The sequence below is a fragment of the Antedon mediterranea genome, chromosome 7 (genome assembly GCF_964355755.1).
Source record: "Antedon mediterranea chromosome 7, ecAntMedi1.1, whole genome shotgun sequence".
In the NCBI taxonomy this organism is placed as follows: domain Eukaryota; kingdom Metazoa; phylum Echinodermata; class Crinoidea; order Comatulida; family Antedonidae; genus Antedon; species Antedon mediterranea.
In genome coordinates this window covers 1938396-1953249 of record NC_092676.1, presented here as the reverse complement: position 1 = coordinate 1953249, position 14854 = coordinate 1938396, and the positions used below count along the sequence as shown (strand labels likewise).

At 31.4% G+C, this 14854-nt stretch overlaps 1 protein-coding gene and 1 long non-coding RNA gene across 2 annotated transcripts in view; one reads left to right on the top strand and one right to left on the bottom strand.

Moving 5' to 3' along the window:
- Positions 1 to 243: 243 nt before the first annotated feature.
- Positions 244 to 14854, bottom strand: part of LOC140055626 (prickle planar cell polarity protein 3-B-like) — a 55622-nt gene continuing 41011 nt past the window's right edge. The window contains exons 6-10 of the mRNA XM_072100968.1: positions 11895 to 12095; positions 4313 to 4487; positions 3854 to 4023; positions 2405 to 2591; positions 244 to 1956 (exon numbers count right to left, since the gene is read on the bottom strand). Coding sequence (XP_071957069.1) covers positions 1808 to 1956; positions 2405 to 2591; positions 3854 to 4023; positions 4313 to 4487; positions 11895 to 12095 — 882 coding nt within the window. The 3' untranslated portion in view covers positions 244 to 1807. The remainder of the gene's footprint in view (positions 1957 to 2404; positions 2592 to 3853; positions 4024 to 4312; positions 4488 to 11894; positions 12096 to 14854) is intronic.
- Positions 7471 to 10268, top strand: LOC140055630 (uncharacterized). The gene is made up of 3 exons (XR_011846677.1): positions 7471 to 7576; positions 8062 to 8198; positions 9753 to 10268. It is a non-coding gene; the product is annotated as an uncharacterized lncRNA (long non-coding RNA).

Sequence of the window (14854 nt, the reverse complement as noted above, 5' to 3'; positions counted from 1 at the left end):
CTCTTGATTTGAGTTTTTTTGTAAAAGTGCTGCTTTTTGGCCATGAAAGATGACTATATGGTGTAAAATAAAAGTTTTGCCAGGCAATGTGAAAGGGTAAAGCTACCTGTATGCCCAGACAATACCATTCTTACCTAGATAATTTTAAAGATCTAAACTTTGCAGAACAATTTTGTGGAGCGGCTCAAGGCAAGACATGATACAAAAATTGACCATTACATTACTGACAAATAACACAAAACGTATATTTTGTCTAATTTTATTGTCATAGTAAATGACCGCAAGTAAACTACAGCTATACAAGCATAGCCTGTATATAAACATCAAACTCTGGTTGCTGGAAGAACACATGGGTTGTAAAATATTAGATAAAAATATTAATAATGCATTATGAAATTGTATAATAAACAAACACTGCTGCCTTAGCTATTCTAAAAGCAACAAAACAAGGCTACGTTCAGACATGACATGAATCTTGTAGTTCATGACGCATAACTTGTCACCTGTTCACACTACACAATACTACTGTGTGTAGTACGTGCGTGGAACTCCCAATTCACACTACGCAATACTACTTTGATATAGTACATGCATGGAACTCAAGTGTGTGTAGTACATGCATGGAACTCAAGTGTGTGTAGTATATGTATGGAACTCCAGTTCACACTACACAATACTACTGTGTGTAGTACATGCGTGGAACTCCCAATTCACACTACACAATACTACTTTGATGTAGTACATGCATGGAACTCAAGTGTATGTAGTATATGTATGGAACTCCAGTTCACACTACACAATACTACTGTGTGTAGTACATGCGTGGAACTCCCAATACACACTACACAGTTGTGTAGTATGTGCATGGACCTGCAATTGTGTAGTGAATGGTATTCCTAATTCAAAAGGCTGTTAAATCAGCATTTTATGATAGTGTCTACTAGTATGATTTATCATACTATGCTGACGACTCTTTGCTTTCATTTTTTTCTTTATGCTGTCATTTGCATCTATTTCTATTAGTGTATCTTACACCTTTAAATTCATTAAGTAAACAAAATTTAACATTAAGTATTTCAAATGTAATTAACAGTAATATATTGATTGAAAAACGAATGTAAAAGAGCCACTTTATGTAGTATGTACAGTGGAATTATTTGATCTTTTTTTGTAGCACAATATTTAAATATTAAGATTTATATAACTAGTAGTTACACGTATAAAATTGTTACAAACACACAACTTGAAATACTGTAAAATGAATGCGTTAAATTTGGCAATACTGAAGCATGGGACACACATGAAATCTATACATGCCCTGTACATATACATTATATTAAATTAATTCATAAATCACCTATTGACGTAAACACTCCATAAATATACATTTTTCACATTTTACAGCAATTAATTTTCTCGTCTATTGCAAACTTGGTACGAACATTTTACAAACGACGCGCTTAAATCACCGTAGGGCGTTTACGACGACGTCAGGTTCAGTATCCAGTTTGTAATACCAACTATGAAATTGTAAAATATTGGCATTTTGGTCAAATATCTAAAGCGTCTTATCGACACTCTACGTGCGCCAAACTTTCTATACATTGTGTATTAAAATAATTCAAAGTGTGAACACGAAGAAGAGTCTAATACCCAACTTGTGCAACAAGCCTCACCATTGTATCAAACCAATTAACATTCCTGCTTGTTCATTAAAAGAAACTAACAATGTCAATCAGAGTAACATTCATCTTTTGACCATTAAGCAATTTGATCATCTAGCTTTAAATCATGTGTGAATGAATGCTTAGTCCTGTCCACATTTAGCACAAATCACATCGTCATTCTCCGTCATGAAGCCTTGATTGACTAGCGACGTATCGCATCGTTTACAGTTGAAACAATCGTTATGCCAATGGCGCTCTTCAAATGATACAAATCGTGTTCCACCAATACCTGAATGATGAAATAAAATTTTTACATGAAAGTTTTTCCAAAAAGCTTCTAAAATATGTACTTTATGTTCTTAACATAACCAAGAGCTAATAAACAAAATTAAGCAAAGGTACATTCACACTGAGAATGGATTTGTTCGCATAAGTTTTGAAATGAGTTAGTGTAGTATGACCAGTTCTATTCTTAAAGAATACACCCATTTCTTAAGCTCTGTCTACACTATTAAACTAGTTTGACAAAATAAGTGTGATGTGCTCATATATGGTAGTGACATTTCCAATTATGGTAGTTATACGATACATCGTGTCCATATATGGGCACATCACATTTGTTGTCACATAAAGTTTGATAATGTAGACGGAGCTTTAAACAAAAAAACCCATTTCTTATGTTATGAATTCAGCTCAGTGTAAACAGAGGTTAATACAAATATAACAACAGTATTTACCTGTAATAGGCTTCTTACAACCACAGCATTTCTTAGCAAACAGTTCACCATAGCAGTTAGTACAATAAGGTTTATCGTCGCGGGATGTGAATCGTTCACGTGCCAGGCAGGTCTTGCACCCGCTGCAGATGAAACATTCACGATGCCAAGGTTCGTTTCGATAGGTCACACCACCGTCAGAGATAACCTAAACAAATAAAGTACTAAACTTATCATCTCAGAAGTCTCATTTCAAGTTTTTTTTGTCATCAAAGTGATGGTTGATTTTATAATAAACATATTGAAAACTAATAGAAAAAAAATATTAAGTTAACTTTGATAATAGCGACCAAAGGAACAAATCATTAGAATTGATTGTTACTCTTTGTATTAGTATTTTTTTGTAATGTATTATTGAAATGAAAGATTGAAAAATTGAAAAAAAAAAAATTATTTGTACTGTGCCCTCTTCCTAAAAAATGGAAAATACTTAATACAACCAATACAATGAAAGGTATCAAATGAGGAAAGAGGTTCAGTATATGATACAATCTTTCTCTCTCCCTATTTTACCCCCTCCCTCCCTACTCGACCTCCCTCCCCACTCGACTCCCTCTCTATTTGAAACAACTCCTCCCTATTTGAAACTCCTCCCTTTCTACTCTACCCTCCCTCCCTACTCAACACCCTCAACCATCCACTAATACATTTCTATAAAGGTTATTTATAATGACTTTATAGTGTGAGATTTAGTAAGTAAATGCGTTCAAATTCCAAATTGTGCTTATGACTGTTGTACCTATATACATACAAATACATTTTGTGGCTGGATTAATTTATAAGAATGTTTGACTGACAGAATAGTATGAAGAGTTATGGAGCTGTGCTAGACATTATGCCGCTACGTTTCACACTCTTTATGTTACATTCAATTATTTCATGATTGATTAATGCAATGATGCAAACATAAGCCCACCCTGGGATACAAGTCACCCCCGCTATATGGAGGTAATATGTGTGTGTGTTATAGTATGACAGCGTTACAGTTTGGTTCTCAAGTATGAACCTATCCGCTTTTATGTTCAAGGGGTTCAGCTTCTATCAGTAGTCAGTAATGGGTAGAATCACTATTAAACGTGGTTCCTACTAGGGCACAACGCAAGGACGTAAACGCAACGCAAGCGTGTTGACCAATGTCAAGCGACAGTTCTAATAATCCATCGCTTGTGATTGGTCAAATCACTTATATTGTGTTGTGTGTCTATAAAAACCAAGAATTGCAGGAAAACCTTGAGGACATGACAAAGTGTCCCCTTAATAGAGGTGTCCACTGAACAGGAGTTGGCAGTACTGTTCAAATATATATTATCTCATTGTATGTGTATCAATTCTATAAAAACTGTTTAAATATCAAAATGTGGTACTCTAGATCCTTGACCTCTGAAAAAAACTCACAACTCTTTAACGTACCTTTTTACAACCTTTACATTTGGTTGCAAACTTATCCTCGTAACATGTAAGGCAATATATAACATCTTCTCTTGGAATAAAACTGCGAGTTCCGATTGGTTCGCTACAATTTTTACACTTAAAGCATTTATCGTGCCACTCTTTGCCTTTGTACTCCATCTTCTTAGTACCTGAAACAATTGATAGCAATGGAGAAAATAATTTATCTATCAATTTTTTAAGTGTGAACTTTGACATGGCCTCATTGAGAAGAAGTGTAGAGTGCATTTATGACTTAAAACTTCTGTGAACATTAGAAGGAGAAGAAACTAAGACACATCACTGTGTGATGCAGGCATTAGAATGGAGTGCTATACATTTTCTGGATGAGGACACTGTGACTCTTAGATCATTCATTGAGCTCACACATAAAGCCCCTTGGAACATTTTAGGCATTATGAAAAATAAATCGTTAAATACCTGGTTTAAAGCAAAGGCCACATCCATTGCACTTTGTAGCAAAGTTATCTTCAAAACATTTATTACAATACAGCTTCTCGTCTCTTGTTCCAAACGATTTATCTACAAGCGATTTTTTGCACATTGCGCAAAAGAAACACGACTCGTGCCAATGACGATCCATGTACGATAGATCCTGAAATGAAAATGTGAATACAAGATTACTATTACTGCAGTAACTCTACAGAAACCACAATCCATGCAAGATGAAAACGTAAATACTACTGTAGATTACTATTACTGCAGTAATTCTACAAAAATTAACAATCCATGCAAGATAGATCGTGAAATGAAAACGTAAATACTAGATTACTGCAGTACCCAGTGGGCACAGAACATAATTTCAACGTTGAATCAACGTTGAAATATAGTTGATTTGTTGAAATCATGTTGTCAGCGTATTTCAAACGTTGAATCAACGTTGAAATAACATTTTTTCCCTAACTATTTTTTTTACGTTTAGTACTAAACATTGAATCAACGTTGAAATAACATTTTCTTTTTAACTAGTAATTTATGTTAATTAATAAAGGTTGATTTAACGTTGAAAAAACATTGTTTTTCAAACAAATGTTTTACGTTAATTTATAAATGTTGATTCAACGTTGAAATAACATTGTATTTTTAACTAGAAATTTACGTTAATTTATCAATGTTGATCCAACGTTAAAATAACATTGTCCTTCTAACTAGTAATTTACGTTAATTTATCAATGTTGATTTAACGTTGAAATAACATTGTCTTTCTAACTAGTAATTTACGTTAATTTGTCAATGTTGATCCAACGTTGAAATAACATTGTATTTTTAACTAGAAATTTACGTTAATTTATCAATGTTGATCCAACGTTGAAATAACATTGTATTTCTAACTAGAAATTTTTGTTTTATTATCAATGTTGATCCAACGTTGAAATAACATTGTATTTTTAACTAGAAATTTACGTTAATTTATCAATGTTGATCCAACGTTAAAATAACATTGTCCTTCTAACTAGTAATTTACGTTAATTTATCAATGTTGATTTAACTTTGAAATAACATTGTTTTTCTAACTAGTAATTTACGTTAATTTGTCAATGTTGATCCAACGTTGAAATAACATTGTATTTTTAACTAGAAATTTACGTTAATTTATCAATGTTGATCCAACGTTGAAATAACATTGTATTTCTAACTAGAAATTTACGTTTTATTATCAATGTTGATCCAACGTTGAAATAACATTGTCTTTCTAACTAGTAATTTACGTTAATTTATCAATGTTGATTTAACGTTGAAATAACATTGTCTTTCTAACTAGAAATTTACGTTAATTTATCAATGTTGATCCAACGTTGAAATAACATTGTATTTCTAACTAGAAATTTTCGTTTTATTATCAATGTTGATCCAACGTTGAAATAACATTGTATTTTTAACTAGTAATTTACGTTAATTTATCAATGTTGATCCAACGTTGAAATAACAATGTATTTTTAACTAGAAATTTACGTTAATTTATTAATGTTGATCCAACGTTGAAATAACATTGTATTTTTAACTAGAAATTTACGTTAATTTATTAATGTTAATCCAACGTTGAAATAACATTGTCTTTTTAACTAGTAATTTAAGTTAATTTATCATTGTTGATCCAACGTTGAAATAACATTGTCTTTCTAACTAGTAATTTACGTTAATTTATCAATGTTGATCCAACGTTAAAATCACATAGTATTTTTAACTAGAAATTTACGTTAATTTATCAATGTTGATCCAACGTTGAAATAACATTGTATTTTTAACTAGTAATTTACGTTAATTTATCAATGTTGATCCAACGTTAAAATCACATAGTATTTTTAACTAGAAATTTACGTTAATTTATCAATGTTGATCCAACGTTGAAATAACATTGTATTTTTAACTAGTAATTTACGTTAATTTATCAATGTTGATCCAACGTTGAAATAACATTGTATTTCTAACTAGTAATTTACGTTAATTTATCAATGTTGATCCAACGTTGAAATAACATTGTATTTTTAACTAGAAATTTACGTTAATTTATTAATGTTGATCCAACGTTGAAATAACATTGTCTTTCTAACTAGTAATTTACGTTAATTTATCAATGTTGATACAACGTTGAAATAACATTGTCTTTATATCTAGAAATTTACGTTAATTTATCAATGTTGATCCAACGTTGAAATAACATTGTATTTTTAACAAGAAATTTACATTAATTTATCAATGTTGATCCAACGTTGCAATAACATTGTATTTTTAACTAGAAATTTACGTTAATTTATCAATGTTGATCCAACGTTGAAATAACATTGTATTTCTAACTAGAAATTTACGTTAATTTATCAATGTTGATCCAACGTTGAAATAACATTGTATTTCTAACTAGAAATTTACGTTAATTTATCAATGTTGATCCAACGTTGAAATAACATTGTATTTTTAACTAGTAATTTACGTTAATTTATCAATGTTGATCCAACGTTGAAATAACATTGTATTTTTAACAAGAAATTTACGTTAATTTATCAATGTTGCTCCAACGTTGAAATAACATTGTCTTTCTAACTAGTAATTGACGTTAATTTATCAATGTTGATCCAACGTTGAAATAACATTGTATTTCTAACTAATAATTTTTTTCAAACAATTATTATTTTTGTTTTTCAATGTTATTCCAACGTTATTTTAACGTTGAAATCCAGTTGCCATTTTCAAATGACATGTTTTCAACGTTGAAAAACTCTTGAAATTATGTTGTTTTTTCAAACAATTATTATTTTTGTTTTTCAATGTTAATTAAACGTTAAATTAAAGATAAATTCTCTTACATTTTTTAATACTAAGTGCGTTGCCATTGATGTTTCAACGTTAAATTAACATTAGATTTCAGTTGGCGGTTTATTTTATCATCCTTTATTGTAAAACAAATGATTATTGGTTATTTAGGAATTTTAGATTGGCAAATATTATTGTCTCTGTATAATACAAAAATGTTCTAGAAGTTGTGTTGAAAATTGAATGATCCTTTCATGCAAGATCAAATTTCATAAGATACGAGCTTGTCATTGGTTTAGTTTCGTTTTGATACAATTTTGAAACTGGTGTCAGTAATTTCAGTTACTTCGACGTAGGCTAGGCCTACAGCAGTAGTGGTGTGTGTGTAGAAAAAAAAGGCTCATCATTGAAATTGTCAAATAAGTATGTTTTGAGGTAGGAAAACAATCCTTTTTATTTGTAATCTACTAATTTATAAGCTTTGAGCTTGACTATTTTACCCTTATCAATAGCTAGCCTCTAGTCTAGTAGGCCACACATGCATAGCTAGGCTATAGCCTGGTAGGCTAGGCAGGCTGCCAAACTGATGAACTGAATTCACTCACTAGGCCTAGTGGAAGCATTTAGTATTATGCATGTCAAGGGCAAACATTTGCCTGGCCAAGGATAACTACAGTACTGTACTTATATGGTTATAAAATGGTATGTATTAGGCCTTTTATTTAGTTCAATACTTTCTTTATTTATCCAAAAGTATACATAAATATAACATTATAATATATAATTAGTTGGCCTAGCTAGCTTTCTGCTAGGCTGTCTACAGTAGCTGCTAATGCTATTAATATTAGTGTTAATATACAAACACATGCTGCTAGCCTAGGACGGCTATTTGTTAAACTTACTCGCTTTCTTTATTTCAGATTGTAGGCCTAGCTAAGGCCCTGGCCTATGCCTAGCTAGAGTACAAAATAATGAAGTACATGTAGGCCTATAATCTTTTCTATGTGAATCAAACGAGAACAATCTAATGGATGATCAATATTTTTATATACAAAAGGTTGGTATTTATAGTTCTTAACTTTAATATTGAATTGAATAAATATTACGCCGTGGTTAGGATTCCGGCACCGCAACTCAACTTCCCATCGTTTAGGGAATCCGACACGCTATTGCGCATGCCCAGAGCGAAGTAATTATAGCTTGCACTAGTGCCACAGACCGCGCACCACATTACCCGAGAGTCGGAGTGTTAACTAGGGATGTACTGTGTAGCCAAAGATATCTTTGCTGTGGCCTAGTTAGTCGGCGCGCGGGGGAGAGAGCGATGGATGAAACTTGGCCTAGGCCATACATGAATTAATAATTACGCCACGCGTTAAAATAATTATTATGATATTGATAAGAATCAGCTTGCGTATTTCAAGAAATGTACGAAAATGAATAGCGTAGCGTTGCGACACCGACTTCTCCCGAACAGTTCTGTTTTTTTTTTTTCACATCCGCACGGCGGCTGCTGTCAACAAATCAACTTGTATACTATTGCATGATGTTATGTACAGTATAAATGCGTTATATGAAATCTTTTATTTTGTACTTGAAAAATCATAAAAAATAAAACTAGTCATGCAATTATAATTCATAAATATATAAAGTTTATATATGAATGAAGCAAATTTAATTACGAAATAAATAGGCCCAATGGTCACATCTAGCTGGTAGGCCTACTAGTATTAGTAGGCATGTAGGCCGGCTAGTTCGCCGTGGCGCAGCTATTAAAATGATCCATCGCTGTAAAGCTTGGTTCCCACTAGAACGTAACGCAAGGACGTAAACGCAACGCAAGCGTTTTAACCAATGACAAGCGAAGTTATAGACAGTTAGCAATCACAAGCGAATAAGCCATCACTTGTGATTGGTCAATTTACTTGCGTTGCGTTACGTCCTTGTGTTGCGTCCCTAGTGGGAACCACGCTTTGGTCTGTTGTAGACAAAAATAGAGTCGCCGATTACCTTGCTCTGGGCATGCGCAATAGCGTGTCGGATTCCCTAACGCTGGGCAGTTGAGTTTCGGTGCCGGAATCCTAACCACGGCGTAAATATTAATACAGTGTTGCAATATTATTTACATAAATTGAATTGATTGCATAGTTTACGTGTATGTGTGAAATGATGTTCTGAATTGAATTTTTGTTTATGTACAGTATGATTTTTGAACAATGTGTTAAAGATATAATTGAACTGAACAATTTTTTTTTAAATGTTTTGTTGACTATGCCGTCACTATAGAGTTGTTCACTTTGACCAAAAATTAGATTTTTAAAATGCATTTGTACCTTAAAAGGGGGACAATTTAAACAAACAATTGGTTTTTGGTTAAATGTACTGTTTATTTTGTATTTTTGTTAAGTGAAATCTTTATTGTTTTTTATTTATTTTCTACGGCAAGTGAATATCTAAATTGTTAAAATTGCAAAATGGCAAGGTATTCAAAGTATGATTGTATTAATCTTCATTGTTCATGTTTTTTGGGGACAATAAATCTTTCAACAATTAATTTTTTACTGTATTATTTTTGTTTAAAACTACAGTAACTTGATTGAATTTGTTTCAGGTTTGGAAAAATAATATTGCCACACTTTTGGAAAGCATAGGACAATGTCAACACAGGAATCGAGGCAACTGTTTATTGACTAATCGGAACAATGCAATTACAGTACAGTATTGTGTTATTGCCATCATTTGGACTTCTGCAACATTAGCACAAGGCACCTGTGACGTGTGTTGTATTTATTGTGTTTTACTGTAATCAGCCAATATTTATAGTTATTCAATCATGTTAGTTGGCAAACATATTACAAACTGGTTATTTGTATATTTTTTATACTTAACATTGGTACCTGAGAACTGTCAGTGAGGATGTACATTATTTGATTGTTGCTTGGATTTTGCCTGATGATTTGATAACACCTGATTAAATGTTATTTTATGTTTTTATAGAAATTAAAGATTAGTAAGATATACAGTATTTATAAAATGTCTCTATTGATGGATTCTGCGACGTAACAGTAACTTTACTACTAACTACTTTAAAACCGTTGATTCAAATTGGATATAGTAATTCAACAAATCAAATTTTAAATCTATGTTTAAATTTACGTTGATGCAAATTTTCATTTCAACTTAATTATTACGTTGTTTCAACGTTAATAATTTCAACATTGAATCAACATTGATAATTTCAACGTAGACATTTTTACGTTGTTTCAACGTTGATAATCTATGTTGAATCAACGTTGACATTTTTGTTGAGGCAAACTTTCATTTTCAACCATTTTTTCAACGTTATTTCAACGTTACTTATTTTACCGTTGTTTCAACGTTGATAATTTCTATGTTGATTCAACGTTGACATTTACGTTGAGGCAAACTTTCATTTTCAACCATTTTTTCAACGTTATTTCAACGTTACCTATTTTAACGTTGTTTCAACGTTGATAATTTCTATGTTGATTCAACGTTGACATTTACGTTGAGGCAAACTTTCATTTTCAACCATTTTTTCAACGTTATTTCAACGTTACCTGTTTTAACGTTGTTTCAACGTTGATAATTTCTATGTTGATTCAACGTTGACATTTAAGTTGAGGCAAACTTTCATTTTCAACCATTTTTTCAACGTTATTTCAACGTTACTTATTTTAACGTTGTTTCAACGTTGATAATTTCTATGTTGATTCAACGTTGACATTTACGTTGAGGCAAACTTTCATTTTCAACCATCTTTTCAACGTTATTTCAACGTTACTTATTTTAACGTTGTTTCAACGTTGATAATTTCTATGTTGATTCAACGTTGACATTTACGTTGAGGCAAACTTTCATTTTCAACCACTTTTTCAACGTTATTTCAACGTTTGCAGATAACGTTGAATTAACGTTAATTCAACCAATTTTTGCCCACTGGGTAATTCTACACAAATTAATAATAGAACACAATCCATGCAAGATAGATCCTGAAATAAATGAATGCAGTAATTCTACTGATATGAAAAACAATAAATTAACTAATTAGTCTTTAATTAGAAAAAAAAATTTAATTTAATAATTAATATACATGTTCATTATTGACACAATGTGAACTTTATGATGAAACCAATATGACTAATGAATGGTATTAACATGTGGTAACTAAACACCTCAAAACATGGAAAACACTCAAGAAATTCCAGGCATCTAGCTGTCAATTAGAATTTTGGCATTAGGGAAACAAACATTCTTGTCTTGAATGAAAATACTTGAAGCAGGCTCTATTTTAAGACCATTGAGTCATCAGTTTTATCAGTTCACACCTTAATGTTATGTGACATTTTGGAGTGGAGTATCTACTTGAGATATGAGTTCATGCATTTCAAGATTTCAGTAAAGATCAGAAAATGTTATAAATCAAACTGCAATTTTATTTTGGAGTTCGCTGTGCAATATTTACAACATAGTATATCATGACTTAACAATAAAACAATAAGAAAAATCACAACCTTTACTGGTCTGATAAACCTAAGTTTTTCACTTAACCACTTCTATATATACCCACAGCATTGTCATTTTTTTCAGTAATTTGCCTTTGGATTTATATATATATATGGTAGTGATATACCCAAATATGGTAGTGATATGACATCATCATGTCTATATATGTGCACATCACATTTTTTTTTGTCACATAAAGTTTGATAGTGTAGAGAGAACTACCTACCTTTGAGTCGGTTCCAATTTTGTCTCCACACTCATCACAGATATTGGCAAACACATCTTCGTAACACCCAATACAATATGGATTTTCCTCTCTCAAAATGTAACGATGACCGCTCAACGTCTTGTCACAATTGTGACAACAGAAATGACCGCTGTGATAGTTTTCGTTCATCGCTCGGATGTATTCTCCTGAAAAGATCAACTGTAAACGAAAGATAAAATGTTAATATTTAAGAATTTTGTAGTGACATGCAATATACAGACATATACAGACATTTTACTAAATAAAAATATCTTAAGAATATGCTATTACTCAAAAAATGTTAAAATGAAACAATAAAATTTAACATTCATTTAAAATCAACTGAAAAAATGACAATGCTATTGGTATCAGTAGCTGCATCTCTGGGGAAAAAAAAGCAAAAATCTAATCAAAATGATAAAGTAAAACAGCCAGAAAAAAATAGACAAGCTTTCGGGAAAACGTTATTCCTTCGTCAGGGCAATCTGTTTGAAATCTTGTTGAATGATGCCGTATGATACTATAAAGATAAAAAGCTTTAAATAACACTATAAAAAAGAAAGATATATACTGTAGAGTGGTCGTCAGTCTTCCCTGCAATGCAAATGTACTGAGATCACAGTAATTTATCAACAATTATTGATTTACCATAACAATTATAAACACAACATACCAATCTATAAAATTATATTTCCAACGTTCTTTATATAATGTGAAGCTTTAATATCCTTTCAGCTAGCAATGATGAATAAGAAATGATGAATGAATGTTTGTTGACTGTATTATCAGGATGTCTGTATATATAGTCATGTGTGGCCTTATAACAACAAACATTATGGGTCAACAACGTTCAGTCATTGGTTATGACAGACCTAGTGACAACAATGTACAACTACACTATTATAGACAATTCTAACAAATCATTTTGAAATCATACACCATTTGTGGTCAAACAAACAAAATAAATTGAAAGACAAAATAAAATATATTTTTTTCCCCAATTGTTTTGCACTTTTTCAAGTGACAACAATGTACAACTGCACGTATTATAATATATACAAATCATACACTATTTGTGGTCAAAAAAATTGTTTTGCTTTGATTTTTTTTAATAATTTATTTTCGAGACAGATTATTAAAATTTACTTGTGCAGTGAACTCCCCAAATATCAGACTCTCTAAAAACCAGAAACTTTCCCAAAATAAAACTTTTCTTGAGGTAAAAAAAAAAGATCCCAAATTCATTTGTTATCATTAAAAACACATTCTGAATCTGATTATAAGACTTTACAGAAAACAGACATACTTATTAGCCCAGCCCAAGGGTACTGAGAAAGTTGAATGTATGTATACCATTTAATCTGTCTACGCATTTGATTGTAAAATAAATATCTAACTGTACCTAATTATGTTTTCAGTATATTGCGCTAATACACAAACAATATCCAATTGTTTTCTAAATAATATTTTCTAAATACACATCTTTGCATCTTCATAAAAAGTAAAAGTAAAATGATTATTTGGACATACTATCTGGAAGATATTTCAATTACTTTCCATTCTACAACCTATTTTGATAAATTATTAAACAACGTAAGCCCAGTTTCATTTATTTATCCTCTTTATATAAAGGTAACCTGTTAAATTGAGAAAAATTTAACTGAAAATTAACAAGAAAATTGAAATTAATTTAAGAAAACAAATGGTTTTTATTGATAGAAACCACAGAATATCAAGTCAGTAACCTTGTGAAAGTTGTCTAGAAATATTACTCAAAATGATGACGTATCCCACATCCTAGATGGAACCCAACCAACTGTGTATGGTTACAAACAACAACATTGTAAGAAGCATATTGCACAGTAGGTGTTAGATCTTCTTTCAATTTGGGAGTTTTGTATCACAAGTAAACCAGGATATAACATGGTAAGACATAGTATGTTGGAAACATCATACTAGTTTCAGGTGTCTAGTCACAAACTACTACAAGAAATGAACTTTGATTGAGAACTGCAATAAAAATGTTTATTAGTTTGAAGGCAATCTAAAGCTCTGTCTACACTATCCAAAAAGTGTTATGTGCCCAAATATGGTAGTGATATGACATCATCATGTTGATATATGGGTATATCACATATTTTTGTCACATAAAGTTTGATAGTGTAGACAGAGCTTTAAACATGCTTTGTTATGTAGCTTTGCTTGCTGTGTACACAATACACAACGCAATGGGCTTCATTTTTATTAAATTTGAGAAAATGTATATAATTTTTCAAATGTTTTGCCCTACTCTGACGTAATTTGTACTTTATACTATTACTAAGTACATTCAGAATACTTGAGAAAAAATGTTCAAGTAATTTACGGGTGGGATTCGAACCCACAACCTCCAGATCACTTGCCTGACGAAATGTATGCACTTTAAAGGATATATTGTTGTTATTACCGTAATCAAGTTTTGCTAATTGTAGTAGACAGACCAAGGGTGTTTAATATTACAGTAGAATTCATCTGTCTGCAGAGTGAGCTTAGTTGACAGTAAATCTGCCATTTCAGTCACAAACCTGCATTATACTTTACTAAAGCTCTGTCTACACTATCAAACTAGTTTGACAAAAAAGGGTGATGTGCCCAAATATGGTAGTGATATTCCTAAATATGGTAGTGATATGACATCATCATGGTCATATATGGGCACATCACATTTTTTTTTTGGTCACATAAAGGTTTATAGTGTAGACATAGCTTTACTGTAAGTTTACTAAAGGGTCATGCTTATGGTATCCAGTAATGTATAATAACAGAAAGGTTAATACACCCTCAAATGGACAATTGCTCACTTCAATTAGTAAATAAAACTCAAAAAGGTCATTCCTAGACACGAAGCGGTCAAGCAAATATTGACAAATTTAATAGTAGATATTTCAACAGTGTTTGAA